The following is a 14,379-nucleotide window of genomic DNA, read 5'->3' on the forward strand; positions in this document are numbered from 1 at the left end:
TTTCAGTTTTCAACGCAGGCTCTCACGTGACTTGAGCGTTTTCGCGTGGGCGTGTTTCTTGTGTCTAAGTGTCTTCCTGTTTAACTGCTCAGCCATTCTTTTCCTTGTTAGGATGTAGCTTATGTACTAGTAAGGTGCACGTGCAATGCACATCTCACTCAAATCATGTCAAATTCATATGGGTATAAAATTTTGAATTCATACTCTACGATGACCCCTTCTTTTATAAACAACCGAAGTACAAACGCATCAATTATCTTTTGATGATGCCATGTGAAGTTCAAGCAGACCACGAAAAAAATAACTATAGAGAATGTCACAAATCAATGGCAAACTACTGGTTGGACAACTTATCCAAAGAGAATGTAAGGGCCTAGACAATTTAGTCTATTTATGGTCAAAATGAAATTTAGATTAATGTGCATATGCTGTCGTACTTTCCATCGAGGCTCTAAGGATCATCTTGATGTATTTGTCGGTCATCTCTTCACTTCCTAAGCCGATAATATCATTGCCGGTGAGAGCAAGCCTAGAGTATATTTCCGCGACTCCTTCATCATCCTTCATCTTGAACTTGTCAAGTTGACTTTGAAGAAAATCCAACTTAAATTCCCTGACGGATTCGGTTCCTTCGTGCATGTCAACCAAAGTATCCCAAATTTCCTTGGCATTTTCAAGGCAAATTATCTTGTTGAATTCTTCTTGACATAAACAGTTGAATAGAATGCTACAAGCTTGAGCATTGTATTGCAATATCTTCAATTCTACCGTGGTCGCTTCATGATTCAGTTCTTTTCCATCTTCAAAGAATTCATCTTGCAAGCCAACACCACGGGGTTATCTCCAAGAATATGGTTTTTTTTTCATTTTATCAACTAGCAAAGTTTGTACCATCAAAATATGAACCTCTACGATGATAGTTTCCCTCACTATATGGCATACTCTCCTAGGTTGTGAAACCAATGCAATGAAGACCAAAACTCTGATACCACTTGTAGGATCAAAAATATGAACCTCTACGATGATATTTTCCCTCACTATATGGCATACTCTCCTAGGTTGTGAAACCAATGCAATGAAGACCAAAACTCTGATACCACTTGTAGGATCAAAAATATGTCTAGAGGGGGTGATTAGACTACTTGAGCAAATTAAAACTTAACAATTTCCTAATTTTATCGATAGACAAGTTATAGTGATTTTATCAAGTCTAGCATACCCCACACATGCAAGTCTATGAGCTATGCAACAGAAAATAAAGATGTTGCAAGTGAATGTAAATGAGGGTTAGGAAGTTCAAACGCAATGAAGACACAAGTATTTTGGCGTGGTTTCGATAGGTGGTGTTATCGTTCGTCGTTGATGGAGACTTCAACCCATGAAGGGTAACGGATGTGCGAGCCCCTGAAAGGCTCCACCCACGAAGCGTCCATGAAGAAGCAACCTTGTCTATGCCATCACGGCTTACGTCCACGAAGTATTAGCCTCACTCGGGTAGATCTTCACGAAGTAGGCGATTTCCTTGCCCTTACAAACTTCTTCGTTCAACTCTACACGATTTGGATGCTCTCAAGCGATACCTAACCAATCTAGGAGACACCACTCTCCAAAAGGTAATAGATGTCGTGTTGATGATGAAATCCTTGCTTTTGTGCTTGAAAAGATAGTCTCCCAACACTCAATCACCCTCTCACGAAAATTTAGCTTGGTAGAAGAGGATGATTGGGTGGAAAGCAACTTGAGGAGGCTAGAAATCAAGGATCTATTGATTGGAGTGGAATTCCTTGATCTCAACACATGAGTAGGAGGTTTAGATTATTTTATCTCAAATATTCTAAGATTAATACAATCGATTCTAGCAAGTAGGTCATTGTTTTTCGGTTGCACCGAACGCAGTCTCGGTGGCACTTAAAAGTTAGGGTTTGGCTTAGGGGTCTGTCATAGGTGACTCGGTAGCACCGAAATGAAATCTTCGATAGTACCGATTTGGCTTTAGGGTTTTGGACAGAAGTTCTATGAGGATGTGGTTGGTTTTTCGTGGCAAATCTCTAAGCCCTTGAGCAACCAGATCATCATTAATACCTCATTCCTTTTTAATAGTATTGACTTTCCTACAGACTCAATGTGATCAAGATCACTTAAAGCAAAATGCAGAGCCTTGAAGCTTTTGCCAATATGTTTCCTTTACATCATAGGGGTTCCACATCACACATCCTAGCCATGCCAACCATTGATCTTCTCTGAAATGTACATGAGAGAAATATTAGTTCAATGACATATATGTATTGTTATAAGTTACCAAAACCACCAAGGAATCAAATGCACTTTCAAGCGGCGACAGGGGCATGTTCTGACGGTAGTAGTGGTAGTTCAATGGCCTTAGAATCTTGATGTAATTTGTATTATGTTTGAGATGCTTTGTACTTCAATGAACTATTTCAATAGATATGAACCTTTTCACACACAAAAATGTATAGTCATGAAGATTTTCTTCCATGCAATATATATGGTGTTTCCAGATGTCATAATAATCATTTGACCTTGGCATAGGTTTTTGCGGTTGCTAACCCGATATAGAACCTCATGATTTGACTTATAGTATCTCTATATCAAAATATGAGACAATTTTGTAGTTCAAATTTAAACTACAAAAACTTCTTATATTTTGGTACGAAAAGAGTAACTGTGTGATATCGGACAACACCCTTGCATTTGCGACGGCTACTATGCTAGATACTCCCATCTTCGAAGCCATTAACCGAATTTATTTGCGTCACACCAATTACAAGGGAGAGATAGATGAGAAGAGTTTATATTGGTGTTTTGTTTCGAAGGGCCCCAGAGACGAAGCTGGGCCCACATGTCGGCGCTTTTGTGATGCCAGGAGGATCGATACACGTGTCGGATGCTCTGCTCCCACCAGAGTGTGGGTAACAAAAGCAAATACACATGTCATGTTGAGCTGTTCGCAAATGCTATGCACAACCACACGGACCACCTAGATACTTTGCTTGCTTCCATCCCCATCCAGGGATCCTAGCTACCCACAGACGTGCGAGAGCCTCATAAACACCACCCTCCTCTGGAGTCAGCAGCATATGGCAGCAAACTCCTGACAAACGCCGCCTCCTCCGACAAGAAAAGCCTCCGGCGGCGGCAACAATGTGCGGCCGCGACGACGACTGCTACCTGACGAGGGGCGACGTCAAGTACCTCTTCATCTGCTTCGGCGTGGTCGCGGTCGTGGTGCTCCTCGCCGTCCTCCTGGCCGCCTTCGTCTACCTCCGCCATGTCACCATCACCGTCGAGGACGCCTCGCTCACCAGGTTCTCGCTGCTGACATCCCCGGTGACGGGGATCGCCTACAACCTCTCGCTCACCCTCAAGGTCCGCAACCCCAACTGGGCCATGAGCATGAAGAACGTGGAGCCGTTCGTGGCCGCCTACAGGTTCGACAGCCAGCAGTTCGACCGCGTGCAGGTGGCCGCCACGGGCGACAAGCACCCCGCCGGCGCCACCAGGGTGTACCACCTCACCTCCTCGTCCCAAGGCGCCTTCGTGTCGCTGGGCAGCGCCGGCGAGCAGGAGTACAGGAGGGAGAGCAAGGCCGGGACGTTCGACGTGGAGGTGGCGCTGTCCCGGAAGGTGAGCTACACCGCGCGCTACACCAAGTGCAAGATCGAGGCCGTCTGCCCGCTCAAGCTGCAGCTCGTCAAGCCCGACTCCACCACCGTCGTCTTCCAGAAGGTGAAGTGCAAGCTCCAGAAGGCGGAGAAGAACTGCTAGCTAGCTAGCAATATAGCGTATGCATGGATTGGTTATGTTTGGGGTCGGTTTGGAGTCGATCATCATCGATCGTTATACTTGTTCCATCATTGCCACGATCTGAAGGTGCCTGGCATTTTTATTCCCATTCTTTCACGTCCATCGATCACGTTTGTTTTGATTTCAGGTGTGTGTTGTGGGGGTTTTCATTCTTTGGTGTACCATGTTTGTTAGTTTGTTGTCTTCCTAATCTAAGAGAACAGGTTTGATGCTGTTTGTTATTTGAAAGGAATAGAAAGATTTGATGCTAGTTTTGTTGGTTCAAGGCAAAAAAAGTTCGATGCTATCTTCTGATCAGCATCCACAATGCTTGTGAGGGAGGCTAGACTGGTACACGCAACCTGAATGCCACGGCCCGTATGTGGCATCTGAGCTCAGCGGTTCCCTTGCAAAGTTGAAATGTTCAGCTGCAATTCTCTCATATATATACACGGCAAGCAAGCAACAAATATGATTAACAGCAAGCATCAAAGTAGTTGAGCAACAAAGAACAAGAAACCACATTAGAAATGGAATCGATCAGCCTTACAATATGTGCAGTAGTGATCCACACGAAACAACTCCTGCTTACTTCCAACACCTCATCCATACTCATTCGTTCGATTCACTTACAATGTTCGCAACTCTAATTTACACAAATCAGATGCAGTGGTCTATGCGACGGTGCACTCATTCTACAACAAACAGGCGGCTAGATTGTGTACTTTCAATAGATCAGCTCTTTGTTGCCCTAGGGTTGGCCTCCTAGAAGCACCGATGCTTGAGTGCTCGCTCCGCCGTGAGCCTCTTCTCGGGGTTGCATCGCAAGAGGCCGCTCAACACCTCGAAACCAGCCTCCAACAATGCCGGTGACCGCTGACCTCGCTCGCAAAGTCGGATAGGTAGCCGTCGACGTCATTGTCCCTCGCACGGAGGCACTAATTCATCGCCAAGGTTTCATCCGTGCGGCGATCTCTTGCCCTGTCGACGACACCGCACCGATCACCTCCAGCTGGTGGAAGCGGCAGCTCGTCGGAGAACTTGAGTCGCCGTTTGTGGCCGCTGCTCTTTGGTTCTTCCCCGTTGCTGGTGTGGCCGTGACCATGCCGTCTAGGGCAGCCATGCCCGTTGTTGAAGTCGACCATCCCATATTTTTTGCCGGGAAAAACCGTGGAGATCGCAGCACGTACGCTGAGGGGCACACAACCTACGACTGATCGGCAAGACCGACGGAGGGATTGATATCCCGGAATTGCTCGAAGTCTGGTCGGGCTTCCTTCTCCAGCGAGGTGAGCAGCTTATTTTGCTCTCCACAAAGGATCGTGCGGTGGACTCGCGAAGATGGTGCGAGGATGTAGCGTGCGCAGCGGGTGCGCTCGTACGTTCCCGTGTCATTTGGCACGGGTCGGTACCGCGCCGCGCACGGGCTCAGAGCGACACGACGTACGCCCCTAGGCGGTTAATAACGGAGCGAGAGGAGGGGCACATTTATCCCACTCTGTGCAAGCTTCCTCTCCCACACCCGCATCATTTGCCCCTGGAGCCCATCCAGATCCACTCGAGAGCGCTCCGCCGTGTCGCAATCCTGATGTCGAGGAGGGAGAAACACATGGTGGAGCTCGTCGGTGGCGACGAGGTGCGGTTGGGACAGATGCGGCGCGCACAAAGATGACCAATGTGGATCTACTTTGGTGCTTTGTGGTTCAAGATAGATCCGTAGCAGCATGCGGCTACATCGATGGAGGTGGTGATGGGCTTACCGCGCCTGGCTCGATGGCGCTGCCCATCAAGATCATCGACGACGAGCAGGAGAAAGAGCAGGTGAAGAAGAGGAAGGATAAGACGATGACAGGCTCCCAAGGTGCTCCCCTCGCTTCCCTAGCTCTTTCCCATGGCTCAAGGCCTTCTCAATAAAGGAGAAGGCAGGAAGGCACCAGAAGGGGACGCAGTCACCTCCCTATGTGTGACCCATTAGAGACATTGTTGATGATGGTGCAGCGAAGAGGACGGCGAAAGCATAAATCTCAAAATTGATCTAATATAAACTAAAGAATTGATCTAATCTTTGATTGATAAGGTGTCGCGTCCCCGGGGAAAAAGACATTGATCTCCCCAGGGGTGGCGCGCTGCGGAGGTGGTGGATGTGACCTAGGATCGGCGTCATGAGACTAACCCTCTGATGCCATGTAGAATATATAGAATGACTAATGTTTCTTGTATTGTATTGATCAGACCCTTATATGGGGTATATACATAATACATGAAGGACAGAGACTTGGAGTACAAGACAAGTTATAGATGGTTTAAACCTATTCGATCTCTACTCCTTATCTATCTTTAAACCCATATTATATTCTAACAGTCTCGGCTGGCAATCGCTTCTGGTTGATAGCTGGAGAGATTTCCGATGACGAGGGAGAGGGGTCGTCGTCACCAATGTCAGATACAATGCTCAATTTTGTTGATCTCAATGGCTTGCCTTCTTCTCTCTACTTGCGACCTGATTCGCTAGATTGTGGGAGATTGTAAAATAGAGAAATCAAAAAGCATCAACGTATTGAGCGGGCTAATCATAGAAATAAACCAAAAAAATTGGATGCAAATGTTCCTAGTATACTCATATTGATGAGGGTGAATACATAGAAATGGATCATCAAGAAAGTAAAGGGGTGGATGATACTAAATTTCCATGTACTCATTCTCCGAATTGGGGAAAGTATCACATGTCAAAAGTAGATTTAGCTTTAATTAAAACAAGACCTCCCACACGACCAAAAGATGTGGTCATCACCGTCTCCAAGCTGTGTGTTGAAGGCCAAACTAGCGGCGGGCTGCCGGTCCCGGCGTCCGGAAGAACCCACCATCAATCACACATATTGTACGCCGTCGAACGACAATGTAACATCCGACATAGATGACACACCCCAACCCCTTTCAGCGCCGCCATCCATCAGCCAAGAGGCCGAGCCCGGGAAGAACTTTCACGACAGACTCACAACCGTGGAGTTGATGGCGTCCATGGCCCCCTGCCCAGGACCACCAGTCCGACTCGACTACCACCACCTATCCCAAGTACTGGACATGAATCGGGCCGGAGAGCCCCACTTGGATATAGATCTTGGTGTTGGAATTATGCCCTAGAGGCAATAATAAATATAGTTATTATTATAATTCCTTTATCAAGATAATTGTTTATTATCCATGCTACAATTGTATTGAATGAAGACTCATTTACATGTGTGGATACATAGACAAAACACTGTCCCTAGCAAGCCTCTAGTTGGCTAGCCAGTTGATCAAAGATAGTCAGTGTCTTCTGATTATGAACAAGGTGTTGTTGCTTGATAACTGGATCACGTCATTAGGAGAATCACGTGATGGACTAGACCCAAACTAATAGACGTAGCATGTTGATCGTGTCATTTTGTTGCTACTGTTTTCTGCGTGTCAAGTATTTGTTCCTATGACCATGAGATCATATAACTCACTAACACCGGAGGAATACTTTGTGTGTATCAAACGTCGCAACGTAACTGTGTGACTATAAAGATGCTCTACAGGTATCTCCAAAGGTGTTCGTTGAGTTAGTATGGATCGAGACTGGGATTTGTCACTCCGTGTGACGGAGAGGTATCTCGGGGCCCACTCGGTAATACAACATCACACACAAGCCTTGCAAGCAATGTGACTTAGTGTAAGTTGCGGGATCTTGTATTACGGAACGAGTAAAAAGACTTGCCGGTAAACGAGATTGAAATAGGTATGCGATACTGACGATCAAATCTCGAGCAAGTAACATACCGAAGGACAAAGGGAATGACATACGGGATTGTATGAATCCTTGGCACTGAGGTTCAAACGATAAGATCTTCGTAGAATATGTAGGATCTAATATGGGCATCCAGGTCCCGCTATTGGATATTGACCGAGGAGTCTCTCGGGTCATGTCTACATAGTTCTCGAACCCGCAGGGTCTGCACACTTAAGGTTCGACGTTGTTTTATGCGTATTTGAGTTATATGGTTGGTTACCGAATGTTGTTCGGAGTCCCGGATGAGATCACGGATGTCACGAGGGTTTCCGGAATGGTCCGGAAACGAAGATTGATATATAGGATGACCTCATTTGATTACCGGAAGGTTTTCGGAGTTACCGGGAATGTACCGGGAATGACGAATGGGTTCCGGGAGTTCACCGGGGGGGGGGGGGGCAACCCACCCCGGGGAAGCCCATAGGCCTTGGGGGTGGCACACCAGCCCTTAGTGGGCTGGTGGGACAGGCCAAGAAGGCCCTATGCGCCATAGGAAGAAAATCAAAGAGAAAAAAAAGGAGGTGGGAAAGGAAAGAAGGACTCCACCCACCAAACCAAGTAGGACTCAGTTTGGGGGGGAGACCTTCCCCCCTTTGGTTTGGCCGACCCCCTTGGGGCTCCTTGAGCCCCAAGGCAAGGCTCCCCCTCTCCCGCCTATATATACGGAGGTTTTAGGGCTGATTTGAGATGACTTTTCCACGGCAGCCCGACCACATACCTCCACGGTTTTTCCTCTAGATCGTGTTTCTGCGGAGCTCGGGCGGAGCCCTGCTGAGACAAGATCATCACCAACCTCCGGAGCGCCGTCACGCTGCCGGAGAACTCTTCTACCTCTCCGTCTCTCTTGCTGGATCAAGAAGGCCGAGATCATCGTCGAGCTGTACGTGTGCTGAACGCGGAGGTGCCGTCCGTTCGGCACTAGATCGTGGGACTGATCGCGGGACGGTTCGCGGGGCGGATCGAGGGACGTGAGGACGTTCCACTACATCAACCGCGTTCACTAACGCTTCTGCTGTACGGTCTACAAGGGTACGTAGATCACACATCCCCTCTCGTAGATGGACATCACCATGATAGGTCTTCGTGCGCGTAGGAAAATTTTTGTTTCCCATGCGACGTTTCCCTACACTTGGCCACTCGATGCTCGCACATGTGAGACCTCAAATCCCGATGAGGTAAGCGCCGACCACCCAGCCGCGAGCGACAACATCCCAGGTGGCAGTCTCCTTAGAGTAGCACAGGAAGCCCCGCTAGCTCCCCCACCCCCATAGCCAATGACTCCTAGATCTGGCCAGACCAGAATCAGGGAGATCAACCCACGCGTCCCACCGTGCCGAATCTCGATGTCCACAACACCACACCCAATGTTTGCCATTACGTCGTCGTGCCCCATGCCAGATCCCGCGAACATCGACGTCGAGCGAAGCGGGTGGGGAGGGGGGGGGGGGCGAAGGCGCACCCAGGCGGCTACGAGCAGAGTGCGAGTGGAGCAAGAGCCGAAGCCGGCGACGGCTAGGGTTTGCCCACTCGGTCGCTCGCGGGAGGGGGAAGGGACGTGGCTATGGTGTAGATTGGCCATAATTAATTTTTTTTTGGCTGGTGCAGAACTAAATTATACTCCCTCTATACTTAAATAATTGTTGCTGAAGAGAATTAGTCTAGTTTTTCTCAACAACAATTATATATATGTTCATAGCATAATTGTGCATACACTACTAGAACTACTTAAAGAGTGAACAGTAATGCTAAAAATATAACGTTAGATTTTTTCAAGCATGATAAACCAAACATTTTTTGTGATAAATTCAGTTGTTGTGAAGTTGGAAAAACTATTTTACGAGCATGGCAATTTCCTGACAAAAAAATTGAACTGATATTGCCATAAAAGTGTTCAGTTTGCCATGATCAAAAGTCAAAGAGTCAAATATGAGACAGATAGGCTTCTCGCATGCAGAACTCCGTGGGGTCATGAAGAATCAGAACTATTTGCGTCACATTGACAGTAGAGACACCAAACATTATGTCCACCATATGTGTGTATATATTTTATAGAAAAAACATGTGTGTATATGTGATTCTAAATGCACATCTGTACCATTTTATCTGATGGAGCACCAATCATTGACAGTAGAGAGACCAAACATTCTGTCCACCACATGTGTGTATATGTTTTATCGAAAAAACATGTGTGCATATGTGATTCTAAATGCACATTTGTTCAATTTGCCATTTTATCTATATGTTGCGAATTTCAGATCATTATTCTGCAACTGTCAGTCTTATTAACAGACCAGAATAACCATTCAAATGCTGACGAAGTATTCCTGCAGGCCACGGCAATCATTCAATAAAATTGCTCGAACAAATCTTGCATAAAATAATTTGGTTACCTCAAGAAAATGAGGGGAAAAAAAAGGCATGAATCAAAAAACGGAGGCTCAGCTGTACTCCAAAACTTACTCTTCAACCGTATTTCAGTTGTCGCTATAGAAGTTGCCGAAATCATCACGAGTGTTGCACAGTCTGAAACGCAATGGTGACCACTCGTGCTCTGGGCCACCCATGGCTGCGCTGCAGCCGCAAGACGCAGAGCTCGTGCAACGTGGAGCGCGCGCCCGCCGCACACGCGCGCCACTAGTAGATAACGCACGCGCTCATCGCAAAGACACCAAGCTCGCAATGTCTAGCGCCGCTGACACAGCTGCGGCCGCGGCCGTCGCCGCCGTTGCCGGCTCGTCGGAACCCGCGGCGTTGCCGCTCAGCGGGCGCGTGGCCATCGTGACCGGCGCGTCGCGCGGCATCGGGCGAGCCATCGCGGCCCACCTCTCCTCCCTCGGCGCGAGCGTCGTCCTGGGCTACGCGGCCAGCGCGGCGGAGGCCGACGCGCTCGCCGCGGAGCTCCCACGCGCCGTAGCCGTGAGGGCCGACGTGTCCGAGGAGGCCGGCGTGCGCTCCCTCTTCGACGCCGCCGAGTCAGCCTTCGGCTGCGCGGCGCCGCACATCCTGGTCGCCAACGCCGGCGTGCTGGACGACAAGTACCCGCCCCTCGCCGACACCGCCACGGCGGACTTCGACCGCGTGCTCGCCGTGAACGCGCGCGGCGCCTTCCTCTGCCTCCGCGAGGCCGCCAACCGCCTGCCCCGCGGCGGCGGCGGCCGGATCGTGGCCGTGACGTCGTCCGTGGTCGCGTCGTCGCCGACGGGGTACTCCGCTTACACGGCGTCCAAGGCGGCCGTGGAGGCGATGGTGCGGACGATGGCCAAGGAGCTCAAGGGCACGCGCGTGACGGCCAACTGCGTGGCTCCGGGGGCCACGGCCACCGACATGTTCTTCGCCGGGAAGAGCGACGAGACCGTGAGGCGGACCGCGGAGACGAACCCCATGGAGCGGCTCGGGGAGGCCGGCGACATAGCGCCGGTGGTCGGCTTCCTCTGCACCGACGCCGCCGAGTGGGTCAACGGGCAGGTCGTCCGTGTCAACGGCGGGTACGTCTGATAGTCGATCTGTTTGGCTGGCCCTGCCATGCCATTAGCCATTACGGTGTGAACGAAATAATGCGTCTGTGTGTTGCAGAAAACCAGACAAGTAAATATGGCAGGAATTTGTGTTTGGCATAATTTACATTTTATTGATCCACGACAAGCATCAATATCTGGAAGCATCAAAGTGCCTTGAACAACAAAGAGCAAGAAACCACACTAAAAATGGTGATCCACATGAACAATTTCTGCTTCTTTATCTCACACCTCATATACATGTACTCATTCGTTCAAATCACATACTACAATGTTTGCATCTCTAGTTTACATGAATCCGATGCCGTTGTAGACTAGATTGTGTACTCTCATTGATCACCTCCTGCTTGTATCTCTCGGTCTCGGGTTGGTTTCCTTGAACCATCGATGCTTGAGTGCTTGCTCCGCCGTGAGCCTCTTCTCGGGGTTGCATCGCAAGAGGCCGCTCAAGACCTCGAAACCAGCCTCCGACAACGCCGGCGGGCCTTTGATCCTGGCCTCAGCTGGACATGGGAACTTGTTGCGCAGAAAGCTTCCTGGTTGGCATCCGCCGGGTAGCCGCCTCCCGTCGTAGCCCGACCACTCCTTCATGTCAGCCATGCCAAGAAGGTCCAAGATTTCGCTGAGGTGCTCCGTGTCTGACCTCCCATGGAAAGGGTGCTTGCCGGCGAGGAGCTCGGCCATCATGACCCCGAGAGCCCACGAGTCGACATGCTCGTCATAATCGGTGCATCCGAGGAGGATCTCCGGCGCGCGGTATCCCCGTGTGCCGACGGGGTTGGAGTAGGGCGGCCCATCGGCCATGCTGCACGACAGCCCCAGGTCGCAGATCTTGAGGTTCCCATGGCCGTCGACGAGCACGTTCTCCGGCTTGAGGTCGCGGTGCATGAGGCCGAGACGATTCATCCTCCGCACGCCGGCGAGAAGCTGCCTCATGAGCAGGCGGACCTCCAGCTCGGTGTGCCTCCTGCCGAAGCGGACATGCTTCATGACATGCCTGAGAGTCGGCCCCACGAACTCCATGGCGAGGAAGGCCTCGCCGCCGAGGTGGCCGGAGGCGCGCGGCTGCACGATGGACGGGTGGCCGCTGCAGGCATCGAGGGCGCCGACCTCGCTCGCCAAGTCGGAGAGGTAGCGGTCGACGTCGCCGCCGTGAGCGCCGTTCGTCCGGAGGCACTTCATCGCCACGATCTCTCCCGTGCGGCGGTCCCTAGCGCGGTAGACGACGCCGTAGGTTCCGGCGCCGAGCACCTCCAGCCGGTGGTAGCGGCTGCGTGTTGGGGAGTTGGAGTCGCCGTTTGCGGCCGGTGTTCCTTGATTCTTGCGCGCTGCCGGTGTGGCCGTGGCCGCGTTTTCTAGGGCGGCCACGCCCGGCGATGTTGACGTCGACCATCCCATGTTTCGGCGAGAAAACTGGTGCAGATCGGCGACTAGAAGCTGCTTGCTAGCTGCTAGACGGAGGGAGGTAGGGATTGGTTCTGCTTTCTGATCTCACAAGCCGCATGCGTATGCGTATGCCAATGTATATATAGACGGACGCACAAGACGCGCATTACCGCATTACACGGATACGATTCAGTGGTGGAATTCTATTCAAACTCGGACTGACAGGGACCGTCTGGGCTCGTGTTCGCTGCTACGACGTCGGCCGGTTGATCCATTTAAAAGATCCGTCCCCTCAACAGTCGATCAGCGTTATGCAGCGGCATGGATTTTTTTTTCTCATCATTGCAACGAAGACATTGTTGTAGAATCCTTCTTTGTAACATACATATGTTGCAAAAACATTTGCAACGGCGTGGGGCGATGGGGCTGTTTGACGTCATAGCGGCGTCGACGGATGGCCGTCCTGATAAAGATAATTCATATCTCTTTCCTAGAGATGGATCATCGGTTCAGTGGTGATGCGATTTCTAAAACATGTGTATGTAAATGTGGTGTACACTTTAAATTCGTTGTGCCGGCTGTAGGATCCTGATACGTTATGCAAGCGGATTGACGGCTACCCAGGATCTAGATGGTGGGGAGTAAATGCATTCCACATTATCAAGTTTTTGGTACGAGTGATGGCTTTAGGTTGTTTCCTATATATTCCGGTTTTACACTTGTTGAATAATTAATAAAGATGAATGTATACATCTATTCCTGGTTTTCAACCTTTTTTTTGATAATAATAATTTTTAAGCTATATCAGTAATAATAGATTGAATAATAATTATATTAATATACACCCAAGGTCAAATTGTGGTTTTTATTATTCAGTAATAAATTATTATTATTTGAAATTAAGTCATCTCCTATTTATTCATAAAAAGGCAGGAATCTCTGCCCAAAGAGTATGCAGAATAGTTTTGAAGGTTCATACAACCACTCCTTACATAAACTAGAAGAAACACCTTCATTAGCTAGCAAATGTGCTGCATTATTTGCCGATCTTTGAACTCAGCTCACCTTTCATTGTCGTCGTGTCTCCAATAACATTTTCACTTCCTCAATCAGAGGTCCCAGCACCGAGAGGTCTCTGTCTTTGCTTTGGAGCTTACTGACAATATCTTTGCTATCCATCTCGATGTGCAGTTTACTTACATTCACTTCATCTGCAAGTTGTGATGCCTGTCAGCGAGCTTGTAACTCCATTGTTGCATCCTTACCCTCGGGGAAATAGTGTCACGCTCCTCCAAAAAAAGCTCCCTCATGATTTCTGAACACCACACCAGCACCACCCTTCCCTCCTGATTTTGAAGTTGCACCATCATGATTTCCATTGCTTTCAGTCGCATGTACAATAGCCTCCATTTCATCAATTATTTTCCCATCCCTTGCATTATTCCTGGCCAGCTACAAGCCATAGACCACCTGCATTATAATCGCCTTCTCATCATCTGAGGCATCCATAATCCATGACAGGATCCAATTGGAAAGATCACTCTGAGAGCTAGCTATAACCGGCGGGATCGCCACCGGAACTCCCACTTCCGAGTGCAAAATCTTCCAAAATTTAGCTAAATGACAGCATCCCCAGAACCTATGGTAGTTCGTCTATTTTCGGCCACATACAATGCAGAAAAAACCCGGCCTTAATTCTCCTCCTATGAAGCTCTGAACCAACCGCTAACCCATTCCTGACCAATCTCTGTGACATACTTGAAGGTTCCATCCTTTGATTTCCCAACCATTGCCGGAAGTCCCAAGTAACTTTCACTCAAGGCCTCAGAAGCAATACCCATTGTTTCCACCATACTCAGTGAT

The 14,379-nt window shown here is 49.2% G+C and overlaps 3 protein-coding genes across 3 annotated transcripts; 2 read left to right on the forward strand and 1 right to left on the reverse strand.

Moving 5' to 3' along the window:
• Nucleotides 1-3,095: 3,095 nt before the first annotated feature.
• LOC123418574 (NDR1/HIN1-like protein 10) lies at nt 3,096-4,075 on the forward strand. The gene has a single exon (XM_045107031.1). The coding sequence runs from the start codon at nt 3,163-3,165 to the stop codon at nt 3,784-3,786; it is 624 nt and encodes a 207-aa protein (XP_044962966.1). The 5' UTR covers nt 3,096-3,162; the 3' UTR covers nt 3,787-4,075.
• Nucleotides 4,076-10,165: 6,090 nt separating this feature from the next.
• LOC123449484 (NADPH-dependent aldehyde reductase-like protein, chloroplastic) lies at nt 10,166-11,251 on the forward strand. Its single transcript, XM_045126728.1, has one exon. It carries the CDS (start codon nt 10,178-10,180, stop codon nt 11,108-11,110), a length of 933 nt encoding a protein of 310 aa, XP_044982663.1. The 5' UTR covers nt 10,166-10,177; the 3' UTR covers nt 11,111-11,251.
• Nucleotides 11,252-11,293: 42 nt separating this feature from the next.
• Nucleotides 11,294-13,195, reverse strand: LOC123449475 (putative cyclin-dependent kinase F-2). Its single transcript, XM_045126716.1, has one exon. It carries the CDS (start codon nt 12,526-12,528, stop codon nt 11,467-11,469), a length of 1,062 nt encoding a protein of 353 aa, XP_044982651.1. The 5' UTR covers nt 12,529-13,195; the 3' UTR covers nt 11,294-11,466.
• Between the last annotated feature and the right edge of the window lie 1,184 nt (nt 13,196-14,379).

The sequence above is a fragment of the Hordeum vulgare genome, chromosome 1H (genome assembly GCF_904849725.1).
Source record: "Hordeum vulgare subsp. vulgare chromosome 1H, MorexV3_pseudomolecules_assembly, whole genome shotgun sequence".
NCBI lineage: Eukaryota > Viridiplantae > Streptophyta > Magnoliopsida > Poales > Poaceae > Hordeum > Hordeum vulgare.